The sequence below is a fragment of the Phoenix dactylifera genome, unplaced genomic scaffold, assembly GCF_009389715.1.
Source record: "Phoenix dactylifera cultivar Barhee BC4 unplaced genomic scaffold, palm_55x_up_171113_PBpolish2nd_filt_p 000373F, whole genome shotgun sequence".
NCBI lineage: Eukaryota > Viridiplantae > Streptophyta > Magnoliopsida > Arecales > Arecaceae > Phoenix > Phoenix dactylifera.
The window spans coordinates 168,881-186,184 of record NW_024067824.1 but is presented as its reverse complement, the minus strand read 5'-3'; the positions used below and the strand labels follow the sequence as shown (position 1 = coordinate 186,184).

The 17,304-nt window shown below is 39.6% G+C and overlaps 1 protein-coding gene across 1 annotated transcript; it reads left to right on the top strand.

Moving 5' to 3' along the window:
* Positions 1–413: 413 nt before the first annotated feature.
* On the top strand, positions 414–16,363 carry LOC103697707 (putative pentatricopeptide repeat-containing protein At1g31840). The gene is made up of 2 exons (XM_039118573.1): positions 414–1,742; positions 14,634–16,363. The coding sequence occupies exons 1-2, from the start codon at positions 503–505 to the stop codon at positions 16,007–16,009; spliced, it is 2,616 nt and encodes an 871-aa protein (XP_038974501.1). The 5' UTR covers positions 414–502; the 3' UTR covers positions 16,010–16,363.
* Positions 16,364–17,304: the final 941 nt, after the last annotated feature.

The following is a 17,304-nucleotide window of genomic DNA, read 5'->3' as shown; positions in this document are numbered from 1 at the left end:
TTTCTTGCACAAAGAAAATGATCATTCAGTTTGGGCTACAAGCGATGGTTGGTTGGGCATTAATAATGAAATAAAGATTACAAGGCAAGAAGTACGACACCTCATATTTTTCTTCCCTCCTTGTCTAGTGCTATCCTTTTCTAAGACTAAGCGGAATAGTATTTTCTATTATATATAATATAACTATTTATTTTAATCCCATTGGTGAGAAATATTATCTCTTATTCAATAATTAAAAAAATTAAAATCTTTTTGTTTATATTTTATTATATTAAAATATTTCTTTGTATTTATTTTGCTTGTATAAATTATACATCTCTTATTCATTATAGTATAACACAAAATTATTTTTATACAATACATATTATTTTTTTAAATTTCATATTTAAGTTTGGTGCATATTAAGGGGATTCTGGGTGGGTCGCGGCCACCGTAGATCCTTCTTTCCCTCTGAAACCCCAAAACCCCGAATCGCTCCCCCGGGTCATCCTCTACACACTCTATGGCGGCGGCCGCCCTCCGCCGAATCCCTCGAAGAATCCTCTTCCCCCGACGAAACCACCTCTCCACGCTCTCCGAACCCACCTCTTCTCCTCCCTCCCCTCCCCCTTCCACTCCCCTCGCCCGCCTCAAATCCGCCATCCGGGCCGAGTCGGACCCCGACCGCGTCGCCGAGCTCTTCCAGTCCGCCGCCTCCCTCCCCCGCTTCCACGCCCAGCGGCCCCTCTTCTACCTCGCCGTCCAGAAGCTCGCCCGTGCCCGCCGCCCCGACCTCGTCGAGCGCCTCCTCGATCCCCTCCTCTCCGACCCGGCCGCCCCCCGCTCTGAGGGCTTCCTTATCCGCCTCATCTGTCTCTACTCCTCCGTTGACATGCCTGATCACGCCTCCCGTACCTTCGACCGCATGCCAAGCCTCGGCGTCCCCCGCACCGAGAAGTCCCTCTCGGCGCTTCTCTCCGCATTCCTCCACAACCGCCGCTTCGATCGCCTCCGCGACGCCTTCGATCGGGCGCCCAAGGAGTTCGGCATTGTCCCGGGCGTCGTGTCCCACAATATCCTTCTTCAGGCCTTGTGCGAGAACGGCGAAGTCGAGACTGCCCGCAAGATGCTCGACGAAATGGAGGAGAAGAAAAAGGATTTCGGAGTGGAGCCGGATATCGTCTCGTATAATACGCTGCTGAATGGGTATCTAAAGAAAGGGGATGACGATGGATTCGAAGAGATTCTAAAAGAGATTGCCCACATAGGATTGGAGTCTAATGTGGTGACTTTTAATTGTAGGATCTCGAAATTTTGTCGGAAAAATGAGAGCTTTAAGGCTGAGGAGTTGCTGGATGTGATGGTCTCAAAGGGGATCCTGCCAAATCTCGGTACCTTCAATCCAATAATTGAAGGGTTCTGCAAAGAAGGGGACGTGGGCTCGGCTGTGAGGGTGTTCAAGAGGATGAGAGTGATGAAGAGGATAAATGGGAAGGAAGGGGTGTCACCGAATCCTGACACATACATTGTGTTGATTAGAAATCTGGTTGAGAAGGGAGAATTTGGTGAGGCATTGATGATCTGCAAGGAGTGTTTGACTAAGAAATTGGCGCCACCATTTGAGGTCGTGAAAGGATTGATTGATGGTCTCGTGAGGGATTCCAAGGTTGATGAGGCGAAGAATGTTGTTACAAAGATGAGGGAGATACTTAAAGGTGATGCTGTAGATGCATGGAAGAAATTTGAAGTTGCACTCTCTTTGTAGAGTGCACTAATTATAAACCAGCAAGTGTTTGAACGTTGTGCTCCTGCTGGAGTTGTCTTCTGGCATTTGAAATGATATACTGGGTGCTTAATGTCAAACATATGTAGGTTTAGCTTTTGCTTGTAGTTTGTCTTTATGTATTGACATTCAGAGAGCTTGCTTGAGTTAGGCAGCTGGTTTTGTGTTGTCAATGTAAGTTTCAAACTTGATTGAGCATTCAAATTGCTTTATTACATTTTTGTTGTTTTAATTTGATGCAAATGGTGATAGATAGTATTTGTTGTCCGTGCAATGGAAATAAGATTACATGGTTGTGTACTTCTTAATCATTTATTTTTTGTGCTCGAAGGAAAGTCTGCAATAGTGCATTTTTTTAATGTCAAATGACTATTAGATTCTTTTGCAGTTTCATACACAGTTAGAGTGTGCCATCACCATGTCTTTGGAGATGGTTATGTGGTGTTTTTAAGGCTAAGTAGCTGGATGCCATGCTTTTGAAGAAAGTCCTACTAAAAAGCATTATCTTCATTTCTGTAACTAATGTCTTTAGCTCAGAATGAAATGCTGGTTCAGCCGTAAGGGTCTTAAAGAGGATGACATTTGCAAACAGGATGATGTTGTTTCACATGTCCTACTATGGTTTTGGAAATCTGCACGTGTTTGCTTAGGATATTTTCCATCTGTCTGAACTTATGAAAGAGTTTGGTTGATGGGCCATTTGTAAGGCAAGGGAGTTTTCTCCAACATGAGGATAGTATCAAAAGATATGCTACAAATGCGTGAAGGAAATGTGAGAATTATATTTGACATTGACAAATTTTCTGTGAATGTTATAAGGCTGTTTTCTTGTGATACATCTTTTCTGGTATTAAAACATTAGAGCAAATGCTAAAGTTTAAATTTTGATACATTGTTTGTTGGTGGCAGTTTGCTTTTACTATAAAACTTGGAGAAACTATTGGCTGGAAAGCTAATCCTTGTAATTTTTTGGTGGTAGCTTATGAATGCATTTGATTCTAACCATTCTCTCCAACATTTGACAAGTTATGGTTCCTATTCTTATCACTATTGAAGAATAATTGTTTATACACTGTAGTTCCTTTAAGAAGTAAGAAATACAAGCATGCTTAAATGGTTGTACTAGTTGATCATTGATCTATCACTAGACTTTGTGGTGATTCAAGTGCTGGATATGTTTCTGGTTTTATATCCAGCTTGTTACATTTATCCTCACATGTTTATTGGTTTTTCTTGAGATCTAGATTTACTTATACAAAATTGAACACATGTCAACCAACTATAGGAAATGTTGAATTTCGAGCTGAACACAAACTGCTCATAAGCAACTCGTTTATTTGACAACCCTAGCTTCAACCTTAGATCTAAATTGGGATCAATTATTTGCTTAGATGCAATTTTGTTAGAACAATTATTCCTTTTAGATTTCTGTCTCAACTTCTCCACTTCGATATGATTCACATGCAAGTTGCCATTGCATCCATTATCCCTATAGATAATATTTATCAAACATATATTATTTGTGGCCCCTCTCTTCCCTTCCACTTGTAGATTGCTAGATATCATATGGTTGTAACTACTCTTTAAGAAATCCATTCATCCAATGGAGAGCCTAAGGTGGTCATGTAGTAGAGATAATGGAAAAATTCGAGTTTCATTGAAACTTTCAGGATCTGGGTTTCATACTTTAAGGGTATTAGTGGCTTTTTGTAGGTTATATCTCTTAGCATAAGCTTCTTCATAAATATGATCTCCTCGATCAGTATACTACTTCTACTAAAACTTCTAGATTTAAATTGAGAGCAACGATTTGTTTAGATGCAATTTGCGTAGAAGTGATTACTTGTGGCCTTTTATGACATGACTCCAACTGGAAGTCATATGGGTGATACACTCTGTGCTTGGTAGTACTTTCTATAAGGTATATCATTCTGAGTGAGCTTCTTTGTAATATTATCTCTTGGATCATCATAGTACTTTTTCTCTTATAACGTTTGGATCAAAATTTTGGAGTAGCTGCTATTTGTTTAGATGCAGTTTTGGTAGAATAGATGTGCTTTTGAAGATTTGTCTCAGGACCTCCACTTTGTTATGATTAGCACAAATTTCCCTCATATATAATATCTAAACATATGTTCTTTATAGCTTGTCCCTCTCTTCAAACCTATAAAGCACCATGATGTCATTCAGTTACAATTACATTTCTTTTACAAATCCAATTCTTTCAATAGAGTGCACATGACTAGTTATATAATAGAGATAATAGAGGAGCCATTCCATGCCCTCTATCCAAAAGTTGAAGTTCTATAGTAACTTGCGAGCAGTCGAGCTCATACTTTAAAAGTATAACTAGCTTTCTGTATGTTATATCCTTTGGTGTGAGCTTCTTTATAAATGTTTTCTGCATCACCATTTTATCTTTCCTACTACAACCTTTAGATCTATTGGGAGCAATTATTTGCCATTTTGATGCAATTTTGACAGAACATATATTCCTTTGACATGTTTATCTCAACTCCTTTACTATGTTACTATTTGCACAAAAAGTTGACACCAAATACATTATCTTCATATAGGGAATCTATTGTATGTGTTATTTGTGGCCCCTCCTCTCCTTGCACCTGTAGAACACCATTATATAATTTGGCTACAACCTCTCTTCTGCACACCTACCTTGGGAACACATGACTTGCCATATAATAGAAACAATATAAAAGTCACACCATGCAATCTCTCCAAGAATTTAATTTTTGTTGAAAGTTGTCAATAGTGAAGCTCATAATTTAAAGACATTATTAACTTTCTTTAAGGTTATCTCACTCAGTGTGAGCTCGTCTATAATTATCATCTCCTAGATAATCACCATATCTCTTCTACTGCAACTTTCGTATCTAATTAGGAACAACTATTTGCATAGATGCAATTTTGGTCTAACAAATATTTCTTTTTGATTTTTATCTCAACTTATTCACTTTGTTACTATTTGCAAAAAAGCTGTCACCACATTCATTGCTCATATATTATCTCTTTTTACATACATATATGAGGCCTCTACGACTCGCCATTGTAAGCACCATGACTTTATTTGGCTATAATTTTTTTTAAAAGAAATTTACTCCATCCAGTAAAGAGCACACAATGGTCATATAACAAAGATTCAATCATTCTTTGCCCTCTCAACCCAAAAATTTAGACTTCTCCTAAAACATATCAAAAGTGGATAGCTTTTTACATGTTGCATTAATTGCGGTAAGCTTTTTCGTCAATGTCATCTCCTTAATCATCATAGTACTTTTTCTGCTACAATATTTAGGTATAAATTAGGAGCAACTACTCGGTTTGATGCAATTTTTGTAGAGCAAATGTTTCTTTTAGATTTTTTGTCACAACTCCACTACCTCGTTACAATTTGTATGTAAGCTCCCACCACATCCATTGTCCTCATGTATATTATCTATTAAAAAATATTAATTATTATCCCTCCCTCTTTTCACACTTGTAGGGTACCAAGTGTAAACACTACCAAGCTATAGTAGGATAAATAACTCCTTTGTCTAGTTGCAACTAACCTGATGAACTTTATTTTAGCACCTACTTCTAACCCTAAACCACCTAACCCTATCCTAAACCACCTAATCTTTATTTTAAAATATTTGATCCTAATTCTAGGTTGCCTAATCCAAATTTCAACTTTTTCTTTGATCTAATCAAACCAAGTCCTCTAGCCAAACACCATCGACACACCTAAATAGTCCAAAATTCTCACTTAAAATTTGAGCCTATTATTGATTCAATATAAAATTGGGTTAAAATTGATATCCTTCATTCCCCTCTTGCCATATATCTTCTCCAATACACTCCCCACATGCTCTCCTTGTCACACCAGATTCTATTCCTACTACAAGATAAATCCAAGATATCCAAATATCTTCCATAACAAACCTTTATCCTCTCTTAAGGCTAATCTTGTGGCATATATTAGACCTAAGTATGTCCTTCATGTTTAGCCCTAGTAGCCCCACCAAAAGATATTTATCATTAAGCCTCCCTTGAAATCTAGCCTTATTAACACCTTTGGCGTCATTAAACAACCACCATTAGGTCTTCTTATCCTCCTACAATATCCCAACCCTTTATTCCCCTTCCACCTTATCGATTCAAGAGGAGGAAAGACCTAATCCTTTTTCCCACATAGCTATCTCTTTACCCCTCAATTAGTTCTGATCATTTAATCCTAGCCATTCTCTCTATTTCCTAATCTTTGCCACTTAATAAAATACCAACCTAAAAAATACACTTGCTTTAAGTCCTAACCCTGCACATTCTCATTATTCTCCTTTTCCCTTTAGCTATAGAAAGGAACCATCTCAACTCCATCTTAACCACTATATCTCACGACTAAATTGCATCTAGCTAAATCTAAACTCCTAAACCAACCTCTCTTCCTCCTACATAATCATAGTTCTTAATTCTTAAAGAAATAGAACAAATATACCTTTTTTGTGTCTTAACCCTCCAACCTAGCTACATCACTAATCTCTTTCAATACCCTAGTAAAAATAGGATTAAGCCATCTATCACCCTTCATCAATCCTTAGATCTAGGGTTGTCCCCTCCATAAATCCTAGCTACCCATGCTCTCTTATAAATAATCCCTCTCATCTTCTAAAAAATCTATAGAACATCTGCATAGAAAATTCACACAAAAAATCTCTTAGAAATTAGCAAGTGCTACGGAAAACCTACCACCTTGAGTCCTCTAAACCCTATGCCCTATCTCTTACCTTGTTCCTCTTTCTATTTCCTCCTTGCATGAGGTCCTTACCTTAGCCTCCATTGGCAACCACCCAAGCAAGAGGGAGCCATGAAGGGGTCTTGGGTGCTAATAACCCCTCCCCCCTTTTTCGTTTTCTAATTTACTATGCATAAATCCCCAAATGAGTTAGAAAATCATATCTTCCCTCTAGAGGAGGCGTAGTGGGGTATGCCTGCAGGTCCTTTCCTACCATTAACCTATATTTTTATTTAACTTTATCTATACTAGATTCCTAGTTACCTAAGCTAGGTGGTGATTCTAACACCCTAGACCCTAATGAGTACACAACAGGACATAATTTCGGCATTTTATTTTTTATTTTTGTAAATCCACTCCATCCAACTGAGAGAACTTGACTAGCTATATAACAAGATAATAGAAGAGCTACTCCTTGCCAATCGAAACTAGTAGAATGTGAAGCATACATTTTAAGTGTATTACTAGATTTTTGTAAATTTGTAATTAGTATGAGCTTCTTCAGAAATATCATCTTGTAGATCATCATTGGACCTCTCTTGTTGTGGAGTTTTACTATAATAGAACAGTGCTACAATGGTAGTTCATATGGATCCGCTAACAAACCTATATTAGTTTGTGAGCATTAAAGTATAGTTTAAAAATGGCCCTCGTTTATCGTGGGAGAGCCTTTAACTTCATATGCTATTGTTGTAGCATTAGCCTCATCCTTAGAAAGACATAATAGCAAGGTTCCCATCCATGTGCTTAAAAGTCTAGAAAGCCTAGAAGTCATGTTGTAGAATGCTAAAGTTCTTTAAAGAAATATACAAAAATGTGAAGGAGGGCTTACAATATAGGTAGATAGATAGAGATTCTCGAGGATGACTAACAAAGAGTTTAGATCTTAAAAGTAATAGATAAGTAGAAGGATATGTCAATGAAAGAAGAGTAATTTAAGCAAAGGAATAGGAGTAAATGACCAAATATAGCTACAAATACTCTCCACATGAACAAACAAATATGCATATAATGGTTGATGCAAGCAAAGCATGTAATATACTGTAAGTTATCTTGTTTGAAGAAAATTGCTGCATCTCATGATATGAAGCTGCCATATAGGTTGGAAGGTACTATAGAGTTATTGCAATGATGGTGAAACAAGAGAAGGTGCAGGCTAGAATAGCAATATACCATGGATTGGATTGCAATAAAAATAGCAATGATAGTGTAGTAGTGGGGGAGGGGGAGAGAGAGAGGAGGTGGTGGTGGCGATGTAGCAGGAAAGAGAGCACGAGGGAGGGGGTGGGTGCAGTGAGGTGCAATGATGCCGAAGTGCCTAGGATGCACATGACGCCACATAGGTCATGAGTTCCGACCTCATGAGTTGCAGATCATCTACGCACGAGTCTTAGGACACGACTAGTTTTTGATGATTAGTTATTTTTCTGTTTTAGTTAGAAAAGTTTGATGTTAGCAAATTCTAGGAAGTTTTGATTTTTGAGAACCTTCTTTTTGAAAACTTTTTATGTTATTAGAAAAGTTAGTAGTCAGAATTCTTGAAGTTAGAATAGAACTTAGAATCTCACATTAGAAAGTTGAAGAAAAGAGTCCCTTTATAAATACCGTATTAGGACTCCTCTTGTAATCATACTTGAGATATTTGAGTTATTGACTAATAGAGATTTTATTATGTGAACTATTCTTGCTTTCCTTCTCTCTGTTCTCTCTCTCTCCTATTTTGTGGATCTTTAGTGTTTGTGAGTGAGTACGTGAGAGCTATATCCTTGGAGTGGCTTACCAAAATGGCTGCCACAATTGGTTGCGCTGACATACTCTTCCTCCTTTGTGGCTTTAGTCCAAGTTCAACACCTCTTGGTATCAGTTGGTATCAGAGCACGATTTTAAGATGCTGCCCTATTAACACAACGTCGAAGAACATGTTGTACATGAGCTAGATCTGTGAGATATCAAAGTAGATGAATTGTGCCACCAGCTTGAACAAGTTCGATAAGAAAGCATGAGCTTCATTAATGCAAGAGCAATGTGAATGCCAACATCACTAGCATTCCAATCACTACTCTGATAAAGAGCCCTTTGACAATAATAGAGAGTGTTCCAATGAAGAAGTGGAAGATTTCAATCCGTTCTACAATAAAAAAAAGTGTCTTCGTTGAGTTAAGAAGATAGCCAGCATTAACGTGAAGGAAGACTACATTGCAACCATCATGACTTTTGTAGTAAAATAGACATCCATGACTTTGAAGGATTCCTACAACCTGACGAGTTCATTGATTGGCTTCACACTATTGAACGAGTTAATACATTTTTTGATAATTAACATATGAAGCTAGTTGCCATAAAGCTTAAGAAGTATGCATTAATTTGGTAGAAAAATCAGAATTGACGATGTGAGCATGAAAGATGTGGCAAGTTTCAAATGTGTGATAACATGCATTGCAAACACAAACATAAATTTCTCCTTGAAGTTTGTCACTAGAATAAATTTTTTAAGTTCCACAATCTTCAGTAGCATAACATGACTGTAGAAAAATACACAATAGAATTCAAGCAACCTTTCATGATGTGCAACATCAAGGAGCCCAAAGAGTAAACTATAGCGTGATATCTTGATAAAGCCTGAAATTGGTTAAGTCATGCAACTTCAACCCTATTGGATGCTGAATGATGTGATAAGCTTGGCAACAAAAGGTCGCGAAGCAGCAACTAAGAATAAATAATTCATATTTTCCAACGTATAGAGATGGAGCATCGGACTAAGGGAGTTCTATATCGAAAATGCCAGCACCCTCCAAAGCCAGCACCTCCCAACTATTCTAGAAGAAGGATAAGGGCATCCTCAGCAACCTCAGCCGTTCCAACACTGTCACCTCCAACCCTCACGAGTGTTTCAAGTGCCAAGAATTTGGGCATATTGCAGTTGGCTGCCCAATTAGAAAGCTTGTCTCTTTGGTGGAAGAAGATTCATGCATAAAGTGGAGAAAGAAGATCATATAGTTAAGTAGGATGAGGAAGACTGAGTGAGACGAACTAGTGCATGCTGATCAAGGTGAAATTTTGATGGTTCGTCGTACCTTTAATACTACCATGGTAGTTGATAATGAAGATTGGTTACACCACAACCTCTTCCATACTAAGTGTACCTTGCATAGCAAGATATGCAACGTCATCATAGATGGAGGCAATTATGACAACATTGTTGCAATATTGACGATTGACAAGCTAAATTGCTTATCGAAAATCACCCATATCCCTACAAGTTGCAGTGGCTAAGGCAATGAAGTAAGGGTCGCAAAGCTTTGTTTAGTCCAATTCTCCATCAAAAAATGATATCAAGATGAGGCATGATGCAATGTTATTCCTATGGACGCTCGTCATATATTGTTAGAACGTTGATGACAGTATGATCATAGAGCTATTCATGATGACTTCATAATTACTTATACTTTTGAGAAGGATGACATGAAGATCACCTTGGTACCCTGGAAGATGGATCATTGCCCCAAGCTCGCATTGGCAATGCCTTCAAATCCAAGCCCGAACTCCTCAAGGCATATAAGGAGTCTACTATTGTGTGTGATGTAATCATGCTAGAAGAGAATAAGGAGTCCAAAAAGTTGATTGATGTTGTGCTCGATGAGATCTTAGCCGGACTGTCGCCTACGTGCGACATCCAACACTGCATCAACCTTGTACCTGATGTCGTTATCCCCAGCAAGCTTGCTTACTATATGAATCCCAAGTAGCATGAAGAACCTCAGCGCCATGTGATAGAGTTCATGGAGAAAGTGCTAGTCTAGGAAAGCATTAGTCCGTGTGCCTTGCCAGCAGTACTAGTACCTAAAAAGAATAAATCATGCCGTATGTGCATTGATAGTTGAGCTGTTAACAAGATCATATCAAGTACCAATTTTTCATCCATGGACTTGATGATTTTCTTGACCAACTATATGGCTCGATTATTTTCTCCAAGATCGATTTTTGAAGCGGCTATCATCAGATTCGACTACACTCAGGTGATGAATGGAAGATTGCCTTTAAGACTCAAGATAGCCTATACCATAAGATGGTCATGCTGTTTGGCCTCTCCAATGCTCCAAACACTTTTATGGGTTTCATGAATCAAATCTTCAGGTCATTTATTAAGAGATTTGTCATCATGTATTTTGATGACATTCTTGTCTACAGTAAGAGGAAGAGCACGTGACACATCTCCAACAAGTGTTCCTCGACTTAAGAGAGCAAAAGTTGTTTATCAATTTAAAGAAGTATCAATTCCTCATTGACAAATTAAAATTTCTCGAATTTATTATATCAAGCTGAGGTATCGAAGTGGATCCTAGCAAAGTTGAAGCCATCACTAGCTGGCCTACACCTAAGATGTTGCATGAGGTGAAAAGTTTTTATGGCTTAACTTTTTTTTTTATCGGTGAATTATGAAGAATTTTAGTTATATCGCTATGCCAATGATTAAGTGTATGAAGGAAGATCAATTTTGGTCAACAGATGAAGCACAACAAATTTTCAAAGAATCGAAGAAGAAGATTACTAAAGCAAGCACCTCCAAACTTTGACCTAATCTTCAAAGTTGATTACGATGCTTCTAGTGTTGATATTGGTGCCGTCCTCAGCCAAGAAGGCCGTTGGATTATTTTTAGTAAGAAGTTGAATGATGCCAAGCTCAAGTACTCAACATGTTACAAGAATTCTATGCTATCATACATGCTTTGGATCATTGGAGTCATTATCTATGGCACAAGAAGTTTATTCTCTGCTCCAACCATAAGGTACTCAAGCACCTGAATTCCTAACATAAACCTAACCACCGGCATGCCGTTTTGAGTGAGTTCCTTCATCCTTTTCCTTTCCTTCTCAAGCATAAATTGGATATCTAAAATTGAGTAGCGGATGCTTTGAGTAGATGACATGCACTCCTTTCCAATACATAGTTGAAAGTTATTAGATTTGAAGTTGTCAAGAAATTGGATGAAAAAATTTAGATTTTGGAGAGATTTGGAAGCTTAGTGCTGAAGGTTTTTATCAGCAATTTTGTCTCTAAAAGAAATTTCTGTTCATGGTATCCACCTGTGTATGCCTCAATGTTCGTTTCGATAGGCTATCATCCTGGAAGCCCATTATGGTGGACATGTTGAAACACTCTAGACGAGATAAGATTGTGGCGCTTATCAAGAAAAATTTTTTTTGGTCAAGGATAGAAAAGGATGTAATACATCATATTGAGTGGTATCGAGTTTGCCACATTGCCAAGTCAGGAAGATAGAATGCCAAACTCTACTTACCATTGCTGGTTTCAAAGGATCCATGGAAAGATATAATCATGGATTTCATTGTGGGCTTACCTAGGACTTAATGGAACAAGGATTTAGTCATGGTAGTGGTTGATCGATTCTTCAAGATGGTTCACTTTGTGTCCTATCAGAAGACACATGATGCCTCTCATCTTGTTGAACTCTACTTTTACGAGATTGTGCACCTTTATGGTATTCCTAAGACAATTACATTTGATAGGAACGTGAAGTTTATGAGTCATTTTTGGTGAACCTTATGGTGGAAGATGGGTATTCAACTTTAATTCAGCTCAGTTAGCCATCCGCAAACAGATGGTTAGACTGAAGCTGGAAACCAAAGTTTAGGAAATCTATGGAGAAATTTTATTGGTAACCATATGCAATAGGTGGAATCTTTTATTGGCCCAAGCCGAACTTGCTTACAATAATCTGGTGAGTTAAGCGACTGGAAAGTATCCATTTGAAGTCGTCTTTAATAAACAACCTTTGAGCCTATTAGACCTTGCACTCCTACCAACGACATGCCAATTTTGTGGAGATGCTAATGCATGAGATAAGGAGATTAAAAAACTACATGAAGATGTGTGAGAAAGGATTCACCGACAAACAACAAAATACCATTATTATGCCAACAAGCATAAGAAACGTGCCATCTTCTTTTTTTTTGGTACATAAAAACTGTCATCTTCAAAGAAGGTAACTTTGTTTGGGTGCACTTAAGGAAAGAACAATTCCTTTCTAGAAGTACCAAGTTATCTCTTGAGCAGATGGCCCTTTCAAAGTTCTGAAATGCATTAATGATATGTCTATAAATTTAAACTTTCAGGAGACTATGGAGTATCTGCAACATTCAATATAGCTGGCTTATCGCCTTAATATGAAGACCAAAAAGATCAAGAAGATCTAGACTTGATGACAAGTTTTTTCCAACTAGTGGAGTATAATACCAGAGCACCTAGGGTGCATGTGATGCAGCACGAGTTGTGAGTCCTAATCACATGGGTCATTGGACATAACTAGTTTTTGATGATTAGTTATTTTTCTATCTTAGTTAGAAAAATTTGATGTTAGTAAATTTTAGAGAATTTTGATTTTTGTGAACCTTCTTTTTGAGAACTTTGATGTTATTATAAAAGTTAGTAGTCAAAATTTTTCGAGTTAGAATAGGACTTAGAATTCTATATTAAAACGTTGAAGAAAATAGTCCCTTTATACTACTTATAAATACCTCATTAGGATTCCTCTTGTAATCATACTTGTGATACTTGAGTTATTGAGTAATGGAGATTTTATTGTGGAAACTATTCTTCCCTTGCCTTTTCTTTATTCTCTCTCTTTTTCCTTTTGATAGATTCCTAGGGTTTGCAAATGAGAGTGCGAAAGTTGTATCTTTGGAGTGGCCTGCCAAAATGATGCTTTTGGCCTTGGAAGAGAATGATCTACCTCTAGTTGTTTTCTAAGTACTATCCACCCCTATGTTGTACGTGTCGTAGTGTGATTTCTACCTCGCTACACTCGGTTGCACTGATGTACCCTTTCTCCTTTAAGTTTTTAGCCCAAATTTAATACTTTGCTCCCTTCATGTAGTGAACTAGTCTACGATCATCTTGGGGCGATCTATTGGAGTATGGTAGTGATGGAGTAGAGAGAGATAGAGTGCGAGTAGACTAGAGAGAGTGGAACCCTCTCTATTATGTGAGATCGATGCACTCTCGACCACTCATCATACACGGATGGCCGTGATTGGTCGACCAACCATCTCCAGCTCATTGTTGAACTAGAGAGGGTTCCATCTCAAAAAAACTAGTTGCCAAAAGATTAATCTTGATCATTTGTTTGAGAATGAGCCATCTATATTCATTTACCTGCTAAATGCCTTTTCTTTATTCTCTCTCTTTTCCCTTTTGATAGATTCCTAGGGTTTGCAAATGAGAGTGCGAAAGTTGTATCTTTGGAGTGGCCTGCCAAAATGATGCTTTTGGCCTTGGAAGAGAATGATCTACCTCTAGTTGTTTTCTAAGTACTATCCACCCCTATGTTGTACGTGTCGTAGTGTGATTTCTACCTCGCTACACTCGGTTGCACTGATGTACCCTTTCTCCTTTAAGTTTTTAGCCCAAATTTAATACTTTGCTCCCTTCATGTAGTGAACTAGTCTAAGATCATCTTGGGGCGATCTATTGGAGTATGGTAGTGATGGAGTAGAGAGAGATAGAGTGCGAGTAGACTAGAGAGAGTGGAACCCTCTCTATTATGTGAGATCGATGCACTCTCGACCACTCATCATACACGGATGGCCGTGATTGGTCGACCAACCATCTCCAGCTCATTGTTGAACTAGAGAGGGTTCCATCTCAAAAAAACTAGTTGCTAAAAGATTAATCTTGATTATTTGTTTGAGAATGAGCCATCTATATTCATTTACCTGCTAAATGCAATCTAGCACACCCCCCCCCCCCCCCCCCCTTCTCTATTTTTGATATTTTTATTATTTAATAAGGACAAAATATGGGAGTAAGGAAATTCTCGCAACCCTATAGAAGTGTTGATTCTTACTTGGTTTGGTCGAATTGTCAGCTTGTTTGATCGAATTGTCAAGACTAGCCGACTTCTATCCATCAATTTAATTTGTTTGATATTTATCCTCAGGGCTGAGGGAGGATCAATGTCATTTCTCACATTGCTTCCTAAACTAAGCAATAATCCTTTTGAACCCTGAGCCCTGAGCCCCGAGCCCCACCTCAATAGGCTTAAACTCGAGTTAATTGAGCTCGACCGCATTGGATAGGATTTCCTTGCGCTTGCCGAGCCCTCCCTCGTCCGCAAAACCCTAGAACCCCTCGTCCCTCCTATTCCCCTCTCCCCAACCTCAGCGCCGAAGCCAAAATGGCCATCGTCTCCTCCTCCCTCCGCCACCGGTCCCTCGTCCTCCTCCGCCACTTCCGCCCTTTCTCCACCACCACTACCACCACCACCACCTCATCCTCTTCCTCCGGTCCTCCCATCTCCGTCTCCGTCGCCAAGTCCCGCCTCCGCAAGGAGTTCGACCCCGACCGCGCCGTCTCCATCCTATCCTCCGTCGCCGACCCCTCCGCGTCCCCTGTCTCCGCCCGCTTCGCCGTCGACCTCGCCGTCCGCCGCCTCGCCCGCGCCCGCCGCTTCGCCGACGTCGAAGCCCTCCTCGAGTCCCGCAAGTCCGCCCCCCACGCGGCCAACGAGCCCTTTCTCGCTACCGTCATCCTCTCTTACGGCGCCGCTGGCATGATCGACCACGCCATCCGCACCTTCGACGATGTCCCCCGCCTCACCGCTGCCCCCCACTCCCCGGTCTCCTTCAACGCCCTCCTCTCCGCCTGCATTCGGTCCAAGCAGCATCGCCGCGTCCCGCATCTCTTCGCCGACATCTCCAAGAAGCACGGTATCACCCCCGACGCCGTCTCCTATGGCGTCCTCATCAAGGCCCTATGCCTCTCCGGCAAGTCCGGCAAAGCCTTCGAAACCCTCAAGGAGATTGTGGAGGAGAAGAAGCTCGAGCCGACCACTGTAATCTACACCACTCTTCTGGATTCACTCTACAAGGAAGGGAAGCCAGAGGCGGCCGAGGAGCTGTGGAAGGAAATGGTGGGGAGGGGATGCTCTCCTGATTTGACTGCTTATAATGTTAGAGTCATGTATCGAGCGATGAACGGGAAGCCAGAGGAGGTTCTTGAGCTGATTCAGGAGATGGAGTCTGCTGGAGTGAAGCCAGACACCATCACGTATAATTATCTCATTACTTGCTATTGTAATGATGGGCAGCTTGAGGAAGCTAAGAAGGTTTACAAGGGTCTCAGGAAGAAGGGTTGTGTTCCGAATGCCACGACTTTTAAGATTTTGTTGGCTCGATCATGTGCTAATGGGGATATTGAGGCAGGCCTGGAGGTTTTCAAGGATAGCATGAAGCAGAATAAGGTTCCAGATTTCCGAACAGTGAGGCTCTTGGTGGAGGGGTTGGCGAAGGGGTCGAAGGTGGAGGAGGCAAAGGTGGTGATTGATGGGGTGAGGAAGAGGTTCCCGGAGAATTTAGTGCGCGGATGGACAAAGGTCGAGAAGTTGCTCGGTTTGAGTCAAGATGGAGAAGTATCTGAGCAAGTAGAAGCTGCTTAGAGAATTCAAAATGGCAGGGTATCTTATTGACTTATCTCTCTTGGTGGACTTAGATTGTCCATTGGCCAGTTGGGTTGGATCGGTAACATCTGCTTTGAGAAGGTACATAACTTTCCGAAGTACCAAACTGCATCTTTCTTGAGCTCTGCCTTGTTAATCGTGGGGTTTCTGAGCACAAAGGCTAAATTACCAGGAAAATTACTAATGAAATAATGCATTTTCCTTTTTTTCAATACAAAAAGTGGTTCAACTGAATGTTGCCCGTTGTGACGTGAGCTACTCTAAGATAATTGGAGTTTCTTTTGTGCCTTCCGATTGAGCATTATTCTATTGATTATTAGTCTCTGATCTTAAGATTCAAAGGGTTTCTTGAAACTATAATGATGATCAGTATCTTGAATCTACCTTACATTATTAAACAGTCATGTCATGTTTTAGTTTCATTTTATGGTTTAGGTGAGGTAATCATGTAACTTAGTGTCATGATGCCATAAGAATGTGCCTTCTTTTACCATGCTCTCTCAAATGCTACTTGAAACGTCAATCATGTCACAATGCCAAAATGTAAATGAAAACTGCCCAAGAATGAAGATTTCATTAAAAGGGTGGATAATTTGCGAGAAGTTGATCGCAAATGGCTGCTTTCTTCAGCCCATCTTTCATCTGGGTTCTCCTTCCATTTCCATTCATGCTCAAAAGAAAGTTATACTTGAGGATAATAACAAGAGAAAGTGACAAATTACTAATGGCTGATGAACTAAGTTTTTCCTTTCTTCTAGTAATAGTTTTACAAGGCAGGACTGATGTAGGAGAGAGTCGGCTTTTGCTCTACTCCTAGGATGTTGGAACTTGAGGAAGTGGAGGATTATACCACAAATGTTGGATGTGCACATAATTTGCAACAAGGTGTCTAGTTGGTATTTATAATAATTTGATTAAGGTAGGTATTATGATGAATTACAGGTTCAGGCATTTCTGTCAGTGAGTTTCCTTTTTTTTTCAGGGGAAGGGGATGCACTCAGCCTTTTTTTTTTTGGACATACTAGTGAAGTCATCATCAACACCTCTATATTTCCTATATGTTATATACTTGAACACAAACTGTATTTGTTAATTAGGGACTATAGATGAATGATCCTTCGAGTTCCACTTCTTCATTCATATGTACATATGTTCTATTCAAGATGCTATAGTTAAATTGAATCTTCAATTGGAGTGAGGCTTAATCACATAATGTGTTAAGAAGGGGAAGGCATGTGAACTTGCTAGAGAGGAAGAACATGGCATTAATGTTA